At 37.4% G+C, this 20455-nt stretch overlaps 1 protein-coding gene across 3 annotated transcripts in view; it reads right to left on the minus strand.

Annotated features, from left to right (window-relative positions):
* Positions 1-20455, minus strand: part of STXBP4 (syntaxin binding protein 4) — a 164853-nt gene that overhangs the window by 77257 nt on the left and 67141 nt on the right. For all 3 annotated transcript variants that reach the window (XM_082707693.1, XM_082707694.1, XM_082707695.1), the window contains one exon: positions 1208-1384. In XM_082707693.1, the coding sequence (XP_082563819.1) occupies positions 1208-1384 (177 nt within the window). The remainder of the gene's footprint in view (positions 1-1207; positions 1385-20455) is intronic.

The following is a 20455-nucleotide window of genomic DNA, read 5'->3' on the forward strand; positions in this document are numbered from 1 at the left end:
GAAAGCAAAAATGAACTTTTGGGACTTCATGAAGATAAGAAGCTTTAGCACAGCAAAGAAACAGTACTTTTGATATTGTGATAATTCCCAGAATTTTCAGAATCATGTTAAAGTTACTCACATGAAATAAGCATGTATCTCTGATTTCAGAATGTAAACACTGGGCCCAAAATAATAAATATATGTAATATTTTTAAGTATAGCTGCCTTTTCAAGTAATACGATTTTCCCTTGGCCTTGTGTATTATCAAAGAGTGACAAGAACATCAGCTATCTTTTGGAATTGGTTTAAATGGGCAGATGTGAGAAATGTAATAGTGACTCATAGAGCGGACCAAAGAAAATTTCCGATTTTCTCCCGTATTTTACTTTTCTAAAAGTGGCTTCATTTCCACTTGGTATATTTAAGGTATTTACCTGTTTTATATTCATATAAAGAAACATGAAGTATTCAAATTCACTTTAAGTTTTCTTGAAAGTGTACTGGATTAGAGATATAAATACCTACTCTAAGTGAACTTGTTAAAAGTTATAAAACATCTATTTCAGTTTACTTCGTTTTCTATCTCGGTGAAATAAATGTCTATTACAGTTTTTGAAGACCTTTCAATGAATATAGTATGTATTATGTTATAAGAAAATCACAAACTAAAAAAATTCACATTAAAAAGAGATCACATTGCTTTCTGAACAGTATTTGGTATTTTGCTATTGAAATTGGAGCCTATTAAATTCACACTCCGTTTCTTTCTGTTAATTATCTTGGGCCCTGGGCAAAAATTATTTAACATTCACACTTCCTCGAGTGCTCTAATCAAAGAGCAAAACCCACATCCCTCGACTCTTCTCCTCTCATCCCCACCAGGCAAATTAGCAAGTTTAGGAACAAAAGGGGAAAACCAATGTCATCAATTAGATGTTAAATAGTTCCAGGACTTTATGCCTGAGCTGTACAACGTTGACCAATGACCCAAATCAGTTTGGGGCACATGCTATTTCAACCCCAAGCTATAGGGATCAAGGGACACTCACAACCTTCGCAGGAGCCCTCCACCCCCATCCCATCAGGACACACCATCCTATCGTTGAATAACAGAAGACAAACACTGACCTAGTTTAGAAGTGCAGATGAAAAGGAAATGAAAACAGGATACATGACAACGGCAAGGAAACCATGGTAACTAAAAGAGAGGACGGTTTTGCTTACTTTATTTTGGTCCGAATAATCAGCAAGCTGAGCCTTTAGATCTGTGACCTCGGCCTCTAACAGACGGATCACTTCTTCGTAGTCCATTTCCATCCCGTGTGCCTGGCGCTGTGCAGCCTCGGCAAGGTGGATTCGACTTCGCAGGGCTCTAGTTTCTTCAACCACAGCTTTGGCTTCCTGAGGATTTCAAAATTCAGACCGTTGGAAAAAAAAAATGCCATGTTAAAAAACAGTTTGGCAAAACAGGTGGAACAAAATCTTTTACGTCCTCTGGAAGTTATAATTCCCAAACTCAATCAATAGCTACATGCTCCTTACATCTCAATTTAAAACTTAGTATCCACCTTATCTTATTATGTAGAGCAAATGCTTGATTCACTTTTCCTCTCTCGATTTCTTGGATAGCTTTCAGTATGGAATCCCCAACTTCACACACCTAGCATAACATTTTGGAAATAAGGGAAGTAGAAGAGAATTGGAGAACAGAATTAAGAACAGGTTCAACAGACACAAAGAGTAGGCTTCCACAGAACTCCGGTATGTGGTAGTGCTGATGCTCTAGGAAGAGTCTTGCAGCTTCAAAAATAGCTGAGAGATCTGTGGTGTTGTGGACTTCCTTGTGGTCCAAGCCCAGGATCCAAAGCTTATTTCTAGACATCAGTCTGTTTGTTACATCCCCCTTATGATTTACAATGGTAAGGCCTCTGGTATCCTGAGTCTCAACACATGAAAATCCTTTTGAAACCTCCTTTTTCCTTACCTCCCCCAACTTCCAAGTATATAATCAGACACCCCTCACAACCCCAGGGCAGAAGCTCTTTCTGCCCCCGGTTCCTGTCCCCATGCTTTAACAAAACCACCATTTTGCAACCCTTCTCTCTCTCTCTCAAAACAAACAAACAAAAAGCCAAAACGTGGAATTCAGTAGCAAAACATCTTATTATTTCTATAGGGTGCAATGCTCATAAGACATTTATTAGACATGTTATGTCTTAGATGATTCATGTGTCTTTTCTCATTTAACCTTTAGAATAATATCAGAGAGAGTCATTATTAAAAACTATTTTATACATAATTAAACAGACGCTCAGAGAGGTTACATATCCTGTCTAAGGACACAAAGCAGTGCCAGAGTTTAAATCCAGGTCTGCCAAACTCCAACATTAGTGCTCTTTTCACCATTTTACTTTGCTACTAAATGATGAAACAAATAAAACAAAACTATATACTAGTTACACTCTCCACCTTAGGAAGAAGATGGGGTGACCAAAAACACGTGCTCCTTCAAAATGTGCTTTGGTGTTAGGTCGATAGTCCCCTCCCCATGGACACCAATATAATTTAGCATGGCAGTTATTATACTATAAAACATTTATTTTCCTTTACTTGATGCAGAAATCTCGTTTTTCTACAATGAAACTTTCTGCTCCAATCGCCATGGCTAATATTCAAGTATGGCTATTTTAATTTTCTTGGAGCTATTACAGGATGCCTGCTTTTGAGTCTAAACGCATTTGAAATGAAGGGAGAGTTAGAACATGGACATATTTTTAAGGGTCAGTTTTTCACTCATACATTCAATAAATGTTTATTAAGTACTTGCTATGTGTCAGGTTCTGTTTCAGGTACTGAGGAGAGAGCACCTAACAAAATAGACAAAAAGTCCTCCCTCATGCCCTTTTCAGACCTGAATTTACATTAGAGTTTGGGGAGATATACAGTAAATTAGGGATTATCAGTGAAGATCTCCCTGAGATTATATGTAATCAGAGATGTAATCAGAGACCTGCACGAAGCATGGAGCCATGAAGGTTTCCCAAGGAGCTTTTTTGGGGGGCAGGGGGGGGGAGACAAAGAGAATAGTTTGTGCAAAGGCCCTGAGATGGAATTGTTTGTTCCATCTTTAGAGAACAGTGAGGAAGCCAGTGTGGCATTAAGTTGAGAGTGATAAGAGACAGGCAGGAGGGACTCGTAGGACACAAGGAGTGAGGTCAGGGATGAGGCTGGGGTGGAATGGCCGATCATAAGAGACTTTGTAGGCCATCATAAAAACTTTGGTTTTACTCAGGGTGAGATGGGAAGTTACTGGAAGGTTTGGAGCAGAGAAATGATTACGATCTGATTTAAATTATAAGTGGATTAGTTTTGCTCTTGGGTTTGCTCTCAAGAGAGCTGCAGGTGGGCCAAGGTGGAGCAGGGAGAAGGGGACAGGTGTTAAAACTATGGCTTGAACAAGGGTGACAGTGTTGGAGATGGTATCAAGTGGTTAGATTCTAAATGTAGTTTGAAAGTATAGCTAACAGAAGACTTCATCATCACTAACAACATTTACTCAGCAGCTAGTGCATCTAGATCATCATATTATGTGATTAAAAAAAACATACAAAGGGGATAAAGGATCCTTTCCTCTTCCTGGTTCCGTTCCAAACATGAAGTATGCCTTACGTAAGTGGAAGAACAAGAACAATGTGAACAAAGGAAGAGAAGACAAGAAGGGATACATTTGAGAAATGGCACTAGATTGATTTTGACTATTGTAGGTGCTTCCTGGGAGAACAATGGGGAAAAAAAAGGCGGAGGAGAAGGGAAAGAGCCAGGCTTCGGTAGAAATGACATGACCGCCAAAAGGGCTTGTATCAGGTAAATCTTAAGAACTTTTGAGCAGAAATTGATTTGAGATCAGAGTGCTTTAGAAAGCTAAACCTGACAGCAGGGCTCAGGACGAAGAGGTATGGCTGACCCACGGCCTCCTACACCTGATTCAAAGGGCTTGATTTCAGTCCCAGGAACAAAAGGTACAGCATGGGGAACAGAATTAATGGTATCACACCAGTGTTGCCTAGTGACAGACAGTAACTATGCTTGTGGTGAGCACGGCATAACTGTAGTTGTTGAATCACTAGGCTGTACACCTGAAACGGAGGTAACATTGCGTGTCAACTCTACTCAGATCAAACAACAGCAAAAAACCCAAAGAACTTGATTTCCTTATCTTTAAACCCAGTGGTCTTCTCATCAAAGGGTACTGTTAGGAAGAAATACCTGGGGAAACAGAAGAATATTTACCAAGCCACATCATTTGGTTCAGGCCAGGTGACCACGTCACGAGTGTCACTGCTTGATCAACCCACATCAGGCTGTGGCTGTGCGTACAGGATGGAAATGGATGCTAGTGCCACTCTGCATGTTTTACACAGACCAGCTCAGCGGATCCATACACTGCTGTGGGAGGCATGTCTATTCTTACACCCATGTAATAGGTGGAAGACTAAAGCATGAAAGGTCAAGGAAGTTGCTCAGAATCACAGACCTAAAAAGTGGCTGGACTGGGTTTTGAACCCAGGCAGTGCGCTCTCAAAGTTCATGCTCTTGGCTACAAAGCCATACTGTCTGTTCAAACTCAGAAAATGATTTAAAAAACACACACACACACACAAACACTCATAGATGACAATATCAGCCCAACCCTACAGGAGCTTAGGATGTGGACATGACAATACACTAAAATATCTTCGAGGCTGCTTACACCACTCCCCATTTTCCATTTAATCAAGCTAGAAAAAAAATATCCTGCTGCTGAAGAGAAAGAGGAGGGGCAGAGAATGCTCCATAGCTGCAATGAATAATAACTAATTTGATGATTTATCTCCTTCACGCTCACTTCAAGCAGCTTTTATTCCTCTATAAAAACAGCATTTTTATTTTTGTTCAAAGAATGCTAGTTAATTAAATGAAGAATCTGGATGGAATATTTATACAGCCATGAAAGTTCACTGATGGTAATACAGTGTGAAATGCTGTTGGGTGGTAAAAGATGCAGAGGTTTTGATGCTGAATAAATTCATGCTATTTCTTTCGTCAATGTATAACTGTCAGGTTGGTAAATGTGACCCCTTAGCAAAGTTCTAGCCCAATTCCCACTGAATGGCTGTTTAAAAGATTAGTGCATTGAAATGATGACTTTTAGAGGAAGCAGTGAAAAAAAGAGATAGCAGCAGTGTGCTGTATTTAGCAAAGCAGGATCACATAAATCCATTTTTTTCCTTTTCCTCCTGGGTCGTCTTCTAATAAATTACTGTAAAGCCTCCCATGTCAGTAACAATTGAGCCAGAATTTTCTGAGTACCTCACCATGAGCCCTAAATCCCATCAGGGTAGATGCTGCAGCCAGTTCATTGAATTATTTTGTATTAGGTAGAGATTAATTCAGCTTAGAAAGTTAGGAAATAAAAGAGAAACAAAGAGGCAACAGCAATCAGAAAAATCAACACAAGCAACACAAGCATTACGTTTTTTCATACTGAGCAGAATGAACATGGAGACTGGAAGGGAATCTTGAGTTATGAAGTCCAATCTCTGACTTGGCTTTTTTTTTTTTTTTTTAGGTGACACTGAGGAAATACCTCCAACTCATACTGTCTCATTGTAAAATGAGGATTTTTCCACCTTACAATTTCACAGTGAATCTTCGGGAAGGATCACACCAAACACTCCAGGATCACACCAAACACTCCTTTGACAAAGGAGACAAAGGGTATTATCAACTCACACAAAGGGCAGTATAAGCTCAGACAAAAGACAATGTGCTGTGTGTTTTTCCACATACAGCATTTCTTCCCCACAAGGAACATGACATAGAAGAGAAAACCTGACTGTTACAATGAGCTGCACCTAGGTCAGAATCTTTGATCTGTGATTTTTTTTTTTCCTGGCTGTGTAATTCTCTAATGCTCTAAGAAACTCAGTTTGTTCAGTTGTATAATGGGAAATAACAATGCCTATTTTATAACATCAACTCTCACAGGAAGGTTAAAGAAACAATTACAGTTCTTGGTACAGTTCCTCTTTACTGCTTTTGAAAGATAGACATAATCATCTATGTGATTAGAGAGTTAGACTAGACAATTTATTAAGGGCTTTCCTGAGGCAATCAATTAGTAATACCAGTTATTGAACTTTAGAGAAGTTGTTTGGGAACATAATAACATAATGTGCACAGGTCTTTTTAATGTTAGCATTAAATGTAAAACCTTCTCTTCTCTAGTTATGAGTCGTAACGGCTCCCTAAAGTAGAAGGAAAAAGCATTAACAGCAGTTGTACGTTTGTAATTAGGCTAGTACATCCATATCAGTAACCTTCGAAATTCTGTAATTTTTAAGCTAATCAGTAAATCTTTCAAAATGTCAATGGCCAACTGGAGAAAAAAAGAGACTGCAAAGAGATATATGTCTTGGTATCATGTAACTTATGCTACCAAGCCTGAAAGAATACTTCTCTTATCAGCTTCCGACATTCACTCACTGGAGAACTCTTGTTGGTCCTGATCCCACTACAGCTTGTGAGAAAAGATTAAGGGTTATTGCAGGAAGAAGGTTGTTGAAGGAAAAGTGTTTAAAAGCAAGTTATGTAGAGGTTCCTTAACTTGTGTATCAGATTTATTAAAATGTGTATACTATTTCTCCCAATGGATCATCTCAATGTAATTTGCAGGTATTCACGAATGAATCCCCAACTCATTCTGTAAGCATGGATGCACTTGGGGGAAGAAAATGAATTCATGGAAGTTTCTATGGGCCTCTGAAATGTGCTCTCTCCTCTCTCTTTCCTTGCCCTTCCTCCATGCATACATCCAGCCCACCAGCCCACCTGCAAGCCTAACCACTTACTAAGCACTGTGAAGCCTTCATTTATGATGTATTTGCAGCCACTCCTTAATCTGCATTCTTGCCACTGCATTACTGATTCACGTTCTCATCACCTCAATGTTAGGTACTATGAAAAGCCACATAAATGATCACCCTGCCTACTGTGTTTTTCACTCTCACGTATTCTGCATGCTTCTGAAGGACCAATTTTCCTAAAATACTGCTCAGGTAACCAACCCAAGATAACCTTAGATAACATCCTCAATATCCATACTTCAAGGCTTTCCACTATTTGTTCCAAATCTGTCTTCCTAGCTTTAGTACCCTCTTCCATGATTACCATCCAATTACATGACTTGACAAATTTCCTTACACTGAACTCTCCTCCCTTGAGGACATTTTCCAGCACAGTGTTTCCTCCACTTTACCCTTTTTTCTTCATTCGGTTCTTGTCTATCATTCACAGCTACTTCAGATTTTACCTTCTCTGAGCAGCCAGACTACTTCAGCTCACAATGATTTTTTTCTTACTTTTATCTTTTATAGTATCTGTTGTCTGTAATTAATCACAGGCTTAGTATCTCCTACTCCTATCTTTAGCTGTCATTAAAATGTTAAGTATTTTACTGCCTAGCTTTCTAAAGCCAAAGAATCTTGACTGCCCAAATTAGAACACAAACTGAGAGTAAAACCCTATGTAATATGAACATAGGTGCTCCACTTACCATAAAAATGAGATACAACTGGACTGACGGTAAAAATGACAACTTTGTTTTGCATATATAGTAACCACCTTAGAGAATTTTATTAGGAAAGAAGCTTTCATAGAAAAGTTCATAAAATGTTTCAATTTTATAAGACTATTAGTAGGACTATATTTCATTTGAATAATTACAATAATAACCATAAACCATGCTATGAAAAGGACTTAATGAAAAGTAAATCATTTCATTATATTCTTTTTATATATAAATTTAAAAATCCTTTCATAGTATTTATCAAGCAAATGAGGTTACATTAAAACTATGTGGGACGAGGGACAGTTACACTTCACTGTGTTTGACAATTATTATTTCTTGGTTTTTTCATTACATAGATAATTATGTATACTAGTTTGTATTTCCCTACAAAGTACAGTTTTTCATCGCAAGCTAATATACGCTCTCAAGGACTATATAATGGTGAACATCCTTTCCCACCCTCCACATTCCTGCTTCCATGAATTACATAATTCTATGAATTACACACTTCTTTGTAAAGTGTGTAAAATGATAGACATTTGTAAATCCAGGAAATAAAGATTTTCTTCAGTTTGTCTGAAAAAGCAAAATCCTCATTTTGCAAAGGAAGATTTGGTTAAGCTTTCTGGAGGAAAAGCAGGTCAATCAAATTATAATTAGCTCTAATTAACCCTCCCAAGAGCTGTCAGCTTCTCTACCTGCACCTGCCTCTTTCTCCAAAAGGTGCAAAATTGAGCTCTGACTCTGAACATCAAAGAAAACCAAAGAAACAATTTTCAATCTCTGTCTACAAACAGAAGTCCCTAATCAAAGACAGATACACAGGTACACCTATCTGATAAATTTTACCATGCAACTTGTTCACAATATAAATATTAATTAGTTCAAATCCAGTTAAATGTATTTAACCCTAAACAAGCACTTTACTGGTTTAGTGAAGGTTGACATAAAAGAAAAATCTATTTTCCTACTTCTCCAGTTCTGATTACAAAGGTGCTCAAGGAAACATTTACACTACTGCAAACTTCCTTTCCTGATTAGAATGTAAACTCTGCTTACTGTAACTTGGAGTTTAAGAGAGAGATGGCTGCAAACAAATACATTCCTTTCAATTTAATTTTTAGAGTTTTAATTCACTGGAATCACATGACCAAGAATTCTAAGTTCTAATCTAGATAGCATGGTAATAATATTCTTAAGTTCATTTGGAAGAAAAAGAATTCAGTGAGAACTGGTATGTAGATTTTGAAAAACAACAGTAATAACAAAGAAACAGGGTGGGTTTCAAAGATTTAAGGCATAAATAAAGTTATTCAATAGTTGGTACTGGCCAAAGGGTTAGATAAAACACTCATTCACCCAATAAATATTGACAAAGCAACTGAAAGATAAAATAGCCCCAAAACAATGATCTCAGGTCCTGGGATAGAGCCCAGCATCGGGCTCTCTGCTCAGCGGGGGGCCTGTTTCTCTCTCTCTCTGTGTCTGCCTCTCTGCCTACTTGTGATCTTTCTCTGTCAAATAAACAAATAAAGTCTTTAAAAAAAATAATACCCCCAACAGACCATAGATTATGCAATAGTTTAATCTATGGTAATGGAGATACCACAACACAATGAGTAGTGGCAACAACAAATTATTTGGGAAAACAAAAAGTATAAAGTGTAGCCCCCCACCTCATACCTTATACCAAACAAAATAATTTCATAAATGGGTTAAATAAAGACAGACATGAGGGCAGGACAGTTGAAAACTAGGTTAATATATATCTGAAATCTGGCAAGGAATGGACTTTTTTTTTTTTTTTTAAAGATTTTATTCATTTATTTGAGAGAGAGAAAGATCACAAGTAGGCAGAGAGGCAGGCAGAGAAAGAGGGGGGAAGCAGGCTCCCTGTTGAGCACAGACCCTGATGCGGGGCTCCATCCCAGGACCCCGAGATCATGGCCTGAGCCGAAGGCAGAGGCTCAACCCACTGAGCCACCCAGGCACCCCAAGGAATGGACTTTTAAAAAATTATTAAAAAGGAGAAAGCAGAAAGAAAAAAATCTGACAACACAAAAACACCTGCATTAAAGAAAAATCTTTGAAAAAAATCAGAAAGGCAATTTATATATAGGGGAACATATCTGCAACAGATTTGGTAGAAAGTAGGTTACTAAATACAATGTAAGGAGATCTATTGGGAAAAGGGGATAATTATTAAGACTATATGAGAAGTAAAGAACCAAAGGGGGTAGGAGGGGAGACAGGATAACATGAAGGCCATATCGTCAGGAGTGGCCGAATGTCACCAGCTATCCGATCAGGAAATCAGCTACCTTCAATACTAAAGAATTGTGATGGAATTCACCATTTGATTTGAAACTCATGGTCATAGACAGTCCTTGGTATCTAATATGGATCAGTAAATCAAAGTACAGTATTTTTAAATAGGTGATTTATTTATGTAGGGTGAGATACAACGAGAGAAGTCTTGTTTTTAATTCTAAAACAGTTTGTGAATAAATCACTTAACCCAATTGTCAGAAGTCCCATATTGAAATAAGACTACCAAAAGCGTTTCTCACATGGTGAACCGCCAAGATAAGAGTTTCAGAGTGTCAACTGCCTTATCACTACTTCCTCCTTGGGCAAAATTTACTAGTTTGTCAGCAAATTAATATATATATTGCTCTCACATCAAGAAACAGAAACTCTTTGGCCTCTACATATATGGTTAGAACACACTCTGAAAGTTGCTCTCTTAGCAACTAATGAAATTTTAGAGATTTGTACTTCTTCTTCTTCTTTTTTTTTAAGTAAGAAAAATTACAGGGAGAAATGCCTACACGGGCAAACATGCCTCTGACAACTCACCAGCGAAAGGGCACCTATTCTGCAATGCTTTCTAGGAAGTGAGGGTGGTTTTGCTCTATTTTCCTTTCTTCTCATTGGAATGAAAGTTCCTCATCAAGAGTACATCTGGCTTTCCCAGTGCATCCATAGAAAAGAGCATTTAATAAATGTGTCTTAGATTCCTTTGCCAAGTCTCCCTTGTAAGTCGCTACCAGGCATGCGTGGAACAATTGATGACGGAGCGTTGAACCCTGAACAGCCAGAAAATAAGTGGCTCACAGCAGGGAACCCAGAACCCCAACATCAGTTCTAACTGAGCCAAAAAGCTACAGAAAATATGGTCATCAAATGAACTGGAAGGTTTCTGTGAAGAATAGCATCACTTCCTTTCCAAATTCCTGAGACTTGGAAAATTCTGTGATTCTAGTTGATCTGACACCATTCAAATGGGTTCTGTACTATCAACAGGATAACAGAATTACTGCTCAGATTTTCTTAAAACGGTTAAGGCCTTTTCTACATTAAAGAAGAAAACTATTTGGGAACAGGGATTCTGAAAGAGACATCTTTGCCAATGCTTGATGAGAATGCCACATTCACGTCCGGTGACTCACTGGAGATGGCTGGTGTCTGGGCAAACAAGGATGCCAACCAGGCTGCTCTCGGGTTCCTTTTCCAAGCAAGCTGTCTTTAACTTAGGCAGTTTCTTGGGCAAAGTCTAATGTTGGAAAATACATGGGTCATGTTTTGATTCACAAAAGGGGAATTAACGTTGAGAAAGAAATTCGATTGAGTTTTTTTCTTTAAAGTAAGTTTCTCCACTCGGAGGGCTGCCTATCATCGTAAGAGATTTTTAATTTCTTTTCTTAAAAAGACTCTTTTTGGGCTTTAAAAAAAATCATTTAAAGATAATTGTAGATTACACACAGTTGTAAGGAATAATACAGAGGGGTTCCCTGTATGCTTCAATAAGCCTCCTCCAGTGGTTGTAATTTGCATGACTATAATAGAATATCACAATCAGGAAACTTCATTGATGCAATCCACAAAACAATCAGACCTTACCAGATTTATTTTTTTAAGATTTTATTTATTTATTTGACAGAAAGAGAGAGAGAGAGAGGGAGAGAGAGAGAAGCCGAGGGAGAGACAGATTCCCCGCTGATGCCAGGCTCGATCCCAGGACCCGGGATCATGACCTGAGCTGAAGGCAGATGCTTAACTGACTGAGCCACCCAGGTGCCCCCAGACTTTACCAGTTTTGTAAGCACTTGGCAATAAAAAAGAAAGACCTATAGATGCATGCAACAAGCTGGATATGTCCCAAGGGAATTATGCTGAGTGAAAAAAGCCAATGCCCAAAAGTGACACACTGTACGATTACATTTACATAACATTCTTGAAATGACAAAATTATAGAGATAGAGAACAGATTACTGGTTGCAAGGCGTTAGCGGAGGGAGGACAGAAGGAGGTGGCTGTGGATATAAAAGAGGAGCATGAGGGATGCTTGTAAAGATGGTTTTTAACCGAAAACAAAAGTTGACATTTTGAGGTCACAAGTGACCATCTGAAATGGAAACAGGAATAATTTTACTATAGTACCCTTTTAGAACAGAAAAGACTGACACATCAAATAGATGTATTTTCTCCTTTCCTTTCTAAAGATGAGACAGCATCTTAGAATATCTACTTAGGGCTACACTGAAATACTATAAAAAGTTCAGTCACCCAAAGAAGAATAAAAAGGGTGTGGGGATGGATACCACTCCTAAACATTAGAGGCTTTACGGTTTCTTTAATAAATGCACAAGGAACACAATCTCTCAAAGTGTGAAAACATGAATACCTCTTTAGTAATTGCATAGTATCACTGTTCCCTTTAGAGATATATTTAATCTGTTGTTAGTTTCCTTTGTTGCTTCATCCATCGACCAAGACAGCTCACATGCCAGCGGCACCCACTGTGACTAAGTTCATGTTCAACCTTAACTGTCCAGAGACTCCTGTGCTGAGCTGACCTCACGTGGCTGCCTCAGGACTTCATGCTCTCGTCAAGCATTCAACCCAACCTTTGCACAGGTGAGGCCGACTGCAGCTGAGCTTATCTGAACCTAAAGAAGCTGCCAAATGAGCAATTTCCCATGATTTCTTTAGGGCAAAGGCTCGTTCAGGCAAGCCGAATACTTTGGCTTTGGACCGTTCACCGGTTCACAACGGCCTTAGGTCATAATACACTGCTGAAAGGAACCTGAGACAACTTCGGTGTGAGAGTACATCTTAAAAAGTTGCTGATCAAAGGAAGTTGTTAGAAGAACGGCCCGTGCCTGTTAAAAGTTGTTAGAACTTGAAGAAAAAAATAATGAGAAGTCTAATTTCATGGGAAATTGTGGCTTGTGATTTTAGACAGTAAGGTAGGGTTTATTCTGGAAAGCATGAAAACTCACCAAAAATACTGAGGTTTTAGAGAACAGTGCAACCAATTCCTTACAGAACAGTTAAGTATTCTAGTAGTCAGCCCTGGCTTAAAAAAAGCAATGCACTGGATCCTTCCAGTGAGAAAGGATCTCTGCATAATTTGTCCTTTCCTTTTTACTCATTTTTTTCCTCCCTCTCCCTCTTTTAGTTCTTCACTGCTTTCTTTTTGGGCCACTAAAAAAGGTAAATTAATTTCCATAATTTATAATAGCTAATGGACCTTCAAAAGGGGGAGATTATTCTGTTTTTAGGATCAGGCCACTGTCTCACAATAATTCAATTAAAAGTTTATAAATGAGTGAACAAAGGATATCAAATTGCGTTCTCTCCTCCCTTTGGAAGCAACTGGTAAGCATCATTGTAAAACAAATTGAAAATCAATCTAGCCATGTTTTAATAATCAGGTTACCTATGTATTTAAGGGATTTATATGGTGCAATTATTAGTACTGCGCTGACTTCATGTTAAGGCCTTCAAAAAGTTACGAAGAAAAGGGAAAGAAACTTTGCCATCAAGTTTCTGGTTTTTAAAAGTTTTTAAGAGAAGAGTTATACACATTCTCTATTTTGAATTTTTAAAGACTTTTTTTGCTAACTGTGAAAAAAGAAACTAATTCTCGAGAAGTTAGAATTTTAGCAATTTCAACAAAGCACAGGAACTCTTTCATTAACAATTCATCTGTATCACTGAAATCTTCTTAAATGGAATAATATTCTGTATACATAAGAGAAGGTGAATGGTGTTCACAGTCAATATATTTAAATAAAGAAGAGTTTTAGGGCTGACTTTGGGTATTTTTTATTGCAAGTGTGCATTTCTGAAAGGCACAGCCATGCCAGTATGTATTTTAAATTATTTTTACAAAACTGGATGCATTAAATAATATTATAAATACTGTGAATTCATCACAACATGAATAATCACAGCCCCTCAGCCTCAGTACAAAGCCTTGACTGCTCTATTACTATACCTTCTACCATGGTTAAGTCTGGTTGCCTTTACCTTCATGGCATCTTTCATACAGACCTTGTTGGTGGATTTCTATTGCTACTACCGGGTTAACCCCTCCATTGCTTATTTCCTGGACGAATGCTCCTCAAATTTTCAGGTGTACACAAATCACCTGAGGACTTGTTAGATATGGACTATAAAATGACTTGGATTGTTGCACTAAAGAGTCAACTATTTTTAGATCAAGATTGTAATTTCATTTATGACAAAAGACTAGAGGAGATATTTTACCAAAAATGGAAGCTCTTCAAGTATGTCACAAAACAAATGCCTAAAGAATACAAGAACTTTTCTAACAGCATCAATAATCCATTGATTCAAAATTTGGAAAATTACAAGTACCTTTCTTCAGGAGACACTACCCAATTCAAGCATCATGCATGTATTATCTTAAAGGACTTCCAAATTTATGACAAAAACCACCAAGCTTTGGTCTAGATATTTTTAACTTTAACACCTTTCGAAGAAGACTTTCACCTACATAATGAGTAAAATTGTTTATCATAATGGATGGTGCTCCAGCTATGTTGGATCAAAAATTCAAATTTATTGACATTTTCAAACCAAGAGACTGTCTTGTTGCTTCATTCCACTGTACTATACATGTGGAAAATATCTGTGCAAAGCTTTTTAAGATGACTGTGCTAAAAATATCATGGATACAGTTGTTAACTTGTAGTATATATGTGCAAATTCTATGGCTCTTTACTAAGTTTAGAAGACCATGAATTTAATGATCCTGTGTTCTTTGCTAATGCTCCTTGGCTGAGTTGTGGGAAAAAAGAATTTTTTAAATTAAAGACTTTATTTATTTGACAGAGAGAGACATAGCGAGAGAGGGAACACAAGCATGGGGAGTGGGAGAGGGAGAAGCAGGCCTCCCGCCGGACAGAGAGCCCATTGTGGGGCTTGATCCCAGGACCCTGGGATCACGACGCAAGAGGAAGGAAGACACCTAATGACTGAGCCACCCAAGCTCCCCAAGTTGTGGGAAGAGTTTTACAAAGATTTACTGCACTTTTAATTTCAAATCAAAATTTTCTTAAAACAGAAGGAATGCCTGCCTAACATTCAATAATCAAAGACAAAAAAAGTCATTATCACACTGCACATGAATGAGCTAAATTTAAAGCTCTAAGAAAAGGGAAACCTTATTTGTGAAGTTGAACAAGTATAACAATTTATACTGATATTTGAACTTTCAATAATATACATCAATAATAATTATTTTACACATTTTTCTACCATAAATCAATATGCAAGTATCAATTATAGTTATATATATTAGTTACAAAAACTATGAAAAACTGGAGGTATGCTAAGTTGATACAGAAATTTAGAGTTGCTTTCAATGTACACACTACTATGATTTGGATAGTAATGGTATTAAAGAATTAGTGATATACTTAATTTGAAAAGATGCACTTTTGAAATGGTTGTGCTTGAAATATGAAGTCTTTTAGAAAAACAAGGAATAGTTTTATCCTTATGGATACAAATATTAAAAGACAAACATTTTGGTATTCAGTTAGTAGAAAATTTTTAAATATGTTTATAACATTTGGGTACACGAATCTATTTTTTTCAACTGCAAATCTTATTAAATCTAAACACAGATCCACTATTTCCAATGAAAATTTAGTGTACAAAATACGATATGCTAAGTGACTTCAAAGATACAGTATGAAAAAAGAATGTAAAACTATTTTTAATATTGCATGTTCAACAGTATTTTAGATATATTAGATTAAATATATCTAAAATAATTTCACCTATTTCTTTTTATTGTTTTAAACATGTGCTTACTAGAAAATTAACAATACATAGATGGCTTTCATTATATCTCTATTGGACAGTGTTGGTCTACACTATTACAAAAGTCTCTTATCTCCAGTTACTTCCCAACCTACTGTTAATATTCTGAAGTATAGATCTTTTGGGGGCACCTGGGTGCTTCAACTCAGATCATGATCTCAGGGTGCTGGGATGGAGCTCTCCATTGGACTCCCTGCTCAGCGGGGAGTTTGCCTCTCCTTCTCCCCCTCTACGCCATTCATGCACATGTGCTCTCTCTAAGAAAATAAATAAAATTTTTAAGAAAAGTACAGATAGTCTTCATTCATCCCTTTATTTATTCATTAAATATTGAGTTCCTACTCTGTGTCAGATATTATTCTAATAATCCGTGAACATATCAAAGATGTGAAACTTACCTCTCATTGATAGACATAAGGATAAAAACATGACAAGCGTGTAACATGTAAGAAAGCAATACCACAAAACTTTACACAGAGTAAAGGTTGAAGGTCAGTGGAGGGGTTGGTATGGGGAGGGGAAGGGGAGAGTTGTAAGAGATGAGGCTGCTGAGGTAAGAGGAGTGTGGGGATGACAGATCAGGTAGGCTCTTGAAGGCTGTCATATTTACTTGTAGGATTTTGGCTTTAAGTCTGAGATGGAAATCCCTAAAGAGTTCTAACTTAAGCTTTGTATTTAAAAAAAAAATAAAGCTTTCTCCTTTTTTTTTTTTTTTTTTTACATTTGTGTATTATTTGAGAGAGAGAGAGAGAGCACCAGCATGAGTCAGGGGGCAGAGAAGAAAAGGAAAGAGAGAAAATCTCAAGCAGACTGCACCAAGCATGGAACCTGACACTGGGCTTGATCCTGGGACCCTGAGATCATGACCTGAGCCAAAATCAAGAGTCGGATACTTAACTGAGCCACCTAGGCACCCCCTGTCTCAAGTTCTAAAAGGATACTCTGGCTGCTGTGTTTAGACTAAACCATATGGTGGTGGGGAAAGGTTAAAAGGAGGGTGATTTGGTAGGAAGATGTCATTACAACACAGGCAGCAGATGACAGTGGATTAGACTAGTGATGTAAGTGGTGAAAAAGTGGTAAAATTCTGCAGTTTAAAAAAAATAGGGCTAAGAAGCTAGATGCAGAGTATGAAGTAAAGGGGTCAGATTGTAGGTTAATAAGCAACTTGATAATCTTTTCCCCTTGTCAAATATCTTCAGAGGCAGTCTGCTGTCTGAAATCTTAGACTGGTATTCAAGCACCTACATGCTTTGGTCCCAAAATACCCACCCAAATATCACTTTCTAACACTTTTCATCAGTCCACAGCTCCCTTATGTTCCTGGGCCTTTGATGATGAGGATGATGAGGAGGATAAAAGAATATAGATCAAAACTATTATTTTTGAGGAACCTACTATATTCCTAACAGTTTTAACTCTGCACTCTTGATTCCTATGAACAAATTATAACACAGATATCATTATACTTTTAGACATGAAGACACAAACATACTAACAAATTAGTGTACAGTTAGTGTGCAAAAGGCCTATTCTGACTCTCAGGACTTTTTTTTTTTTTTTTTTAAAGAGAGGGTTGGGAGAGGGGCAGAGGAAGAGGGTGAAAGAGAATCACAAGCAGACTGCACACCCAGTCCAGAGCCCACCATGGGGCTCAATCTCACGACCTTGAGATCATTAACAGAGAGGAAATCAAGAGTTGGACACTTAACTGACTGAGCCACCCAGGTGCCCCAAGACGAGACTTTTTCTTTGGCGGCATGATTTGCATGCCACGCCCTCTGTCTGGAATACTCTTTCCTTTCTATGTCTGGCCCAGTTCATGTAGGTGTTATCCCCTCCATAAAAAGTCTCATTATCCTTGCAGCCAGAATTAGATTTTCCTCCTCTAAATCAAATGCTTAAAACAAATCATTCTTTTTTCAGCACCTAATATTTCTTTTTCTATTATTTATAATAATGACCATGATAATTTATATTTGTTGAGTGCTTACTATAAACTGTACACATTTATACTATTTATCTTAATGCTGCTGACAGTTTTGTGAGGGATCCTATTATCAAGCTCATTTTAGAAATGACGAAACTGAGGCTTGAAGAGATGAAGTAGCTTGCTCAAGGTCAAGAGCAAAGGAGGAGGCAGAATCTGGATAAACCTGTGTGGTCTAACTCCAAAGCCCATTATCTCCTGTCTTACTCCTCATGCTAATTCACCATTCCTCATAAAAGATTCCTCTTCCTGTTTATTTTTTCATAAATGTTGCATCCTTTCCTATTGAATATTCTTAAGTTCTGATACAGATTTGTCTTAGATAATTTATTCATGATGACCTGACCTTCCTTAATAGAAACTAATCCATTCCAAGAAATAAATACAGGAGGGCCTCAAGTGGAAGAAGTAGGTATTGCAAGGAAAAAAAAAAGTAAAACGAAATTTTTCTTTAGGTTCATTTCTTAATCAGTACTTCATGTAATTACTGTGTCAAGCATGCTTCACATTCTAAAGCTTTTAAGCTCTAAGCATTTAGGAGAAAAGAACATTTTAATTAAATGCAGGAAAAAAACACACCCTCTAATTTGTTCTAAATGTAAAAAAAATGTTCTAAATGTAAAACAAAGATGTAAAATGTCTACTTTCAGGATGCAAACACTAAAAATGTAAAAAAAAAAAAAAAAAATCCTGGCCATATGAACTGATGCAGGTATCAAAGGTACAGAATTAAAATAGCTAACAAGGCAAACCAACCACAGTACAAAAATACTTAATGAGTCTGAAAACTGGCCAAAAAATAGAGGACTTTGAAACACTTTTTATTTGGAAATAATTTCAAATGTATCCAAGAGTTGCAAGAATTAGTTAGGAATAAATAGTACAAAGAACACCCTCACACCCTTCACCCAGATTTACCTCGTTCACCAGATGCATCCTTTCACTAACACGTTCATGAATGAGAAATAAAGTATTCTTTCTTGTAAGGCACTGATACTTGGAGGCTGCTGAAATTCTGCATATTCTGAATCTCTCTCACATGTAAAGAGACACACGTTCACACATACACATGCATACAGATGTGTATACTTAAACACAACCACACATATACACACACTCCACTTTTTTCTTAACCTTGGAGTAAGTTACACACATCATGGCTCTTCCCCCCTAAAAACGTAAGTATTTTCCTGAGTATATTCTCACATAACCATAGTATAGTTGTCTAATTGAGGAAATTTAACACTGATTCAATACTTTTACTTAATCTGCCATTTGTATTCCAATTTCATCACTTGACCCAATAATACCGCTTAGAACATTTTTCCATTTCAGGGCAGGATCCAAACTACTATAGTTGGGTCTTGTATTTACTTTCCCTGTTTAAACTCTTTGTTGTTGTTTAGGCTCTTTTAATCTGGGACCTTTTATTGCCTTTCCTCCTTCCTTTTTTAATGACAAGGATATTTTTGAAGAATACAATCCTTCTTTCTTTCATACTCCTCAGTGTCTGTCTTTCTCTCTCTCTCTCTCTCTCTCTCTCTCACACACACACACACACACACACATGCACACCCGACTTCAAAAAAAAATTAACATCTCTCTGATCTTGGGTTTGTCTAATGCTGCCTCATGGCTAGATTCAGGTTACGTGTTCTTAGCCAGACTACTACAGAGGTGATGAGTCCTTTTCAAAGTTCCACATTTGGAGTCACATTCTCCATCTATTCTTCACTGGTACTATCAATTTTTAGCACCAGTCAAGGTGTTGTCTTATCTCACTACTGTATAATTATTATTTTCCCCTAGCAATTAATAAGTAGTTTATAGAAAGCTACTTTAAAAATCATGTAAATATGTAAATACTCTGCTCTTCATCAAAATTTCCCCCTAGATTTAGCATCTGATGACTCCAGCCTGATTCAGTCTATACGAACACAGATGCAAAATGCTGATTTCCCAAATCTGGCAGCTTCTCTGCAGTTACATCAGCACTCAAGAGTCTATAATGAGCAAGAGCTCTCCTTTCTCCCCATTAATTAACTAATTAATCCATTTACTAATGGTACGGACTTATGAATTACTATTTTTTCATTGCAATTCATTACTGTATTTAATTATTTTGGTACTCAAGTCCTTCCAGATTTGGCCAGCAGAAGCCCCTTTCAAGATTGTTCCTTGTGACAAAACTCCGTCATTTCGAGTACTTCCTTATTTTCTGGCAAAATGAGATGTTCCAAGTTTGTCTTCTACTTACCCTCCACCAATGCTTAAATTAGTCATTTCTTCAAGGAAACTGGGTTCCTTTAGTAGGGAATGATATCTGGGCACTTAGATATGCTATGTGCTCACTGCTACTACGTTGTCTGCTTCTTGGCTCTTACAGCTGACAGAGCCAGGGAATGGGGGAAAAAAATATATATATATATATATCCATACATGCAAACATACAGATAGATACGTGTACATGTACATTCATATGCACATATACATATATATTTTAGAAATGATGATACTTTAGAAATAACACCTCCAAACTGCAGTCCAACCCTCAGGATTCTTTCATGACTTCCTTCATTCTGTTTTGTATATGTGGGCTTTTTCACTGAGATTCTGGCTCTCAATGACAGTCAATACATTTGCTAAAACCTATGCTACAACCAAAACGGTTTCAGAATCGCTTTGCCTATGGGTGCCTGGGTGGCTCTGTTGGTTGAGCATCTGCCTTGAC

This window comes from Mustela nivalis (assembly GCF_964662115.1).
Source record: "Mustela nivalis genome assembly, chromosome: 17".
Lineage (NCBI taxonomy): Eukaryota > Metazoa > Chordata > Mammalia > Carnivora > Mustelidae > Mustela > Mustela nivalis.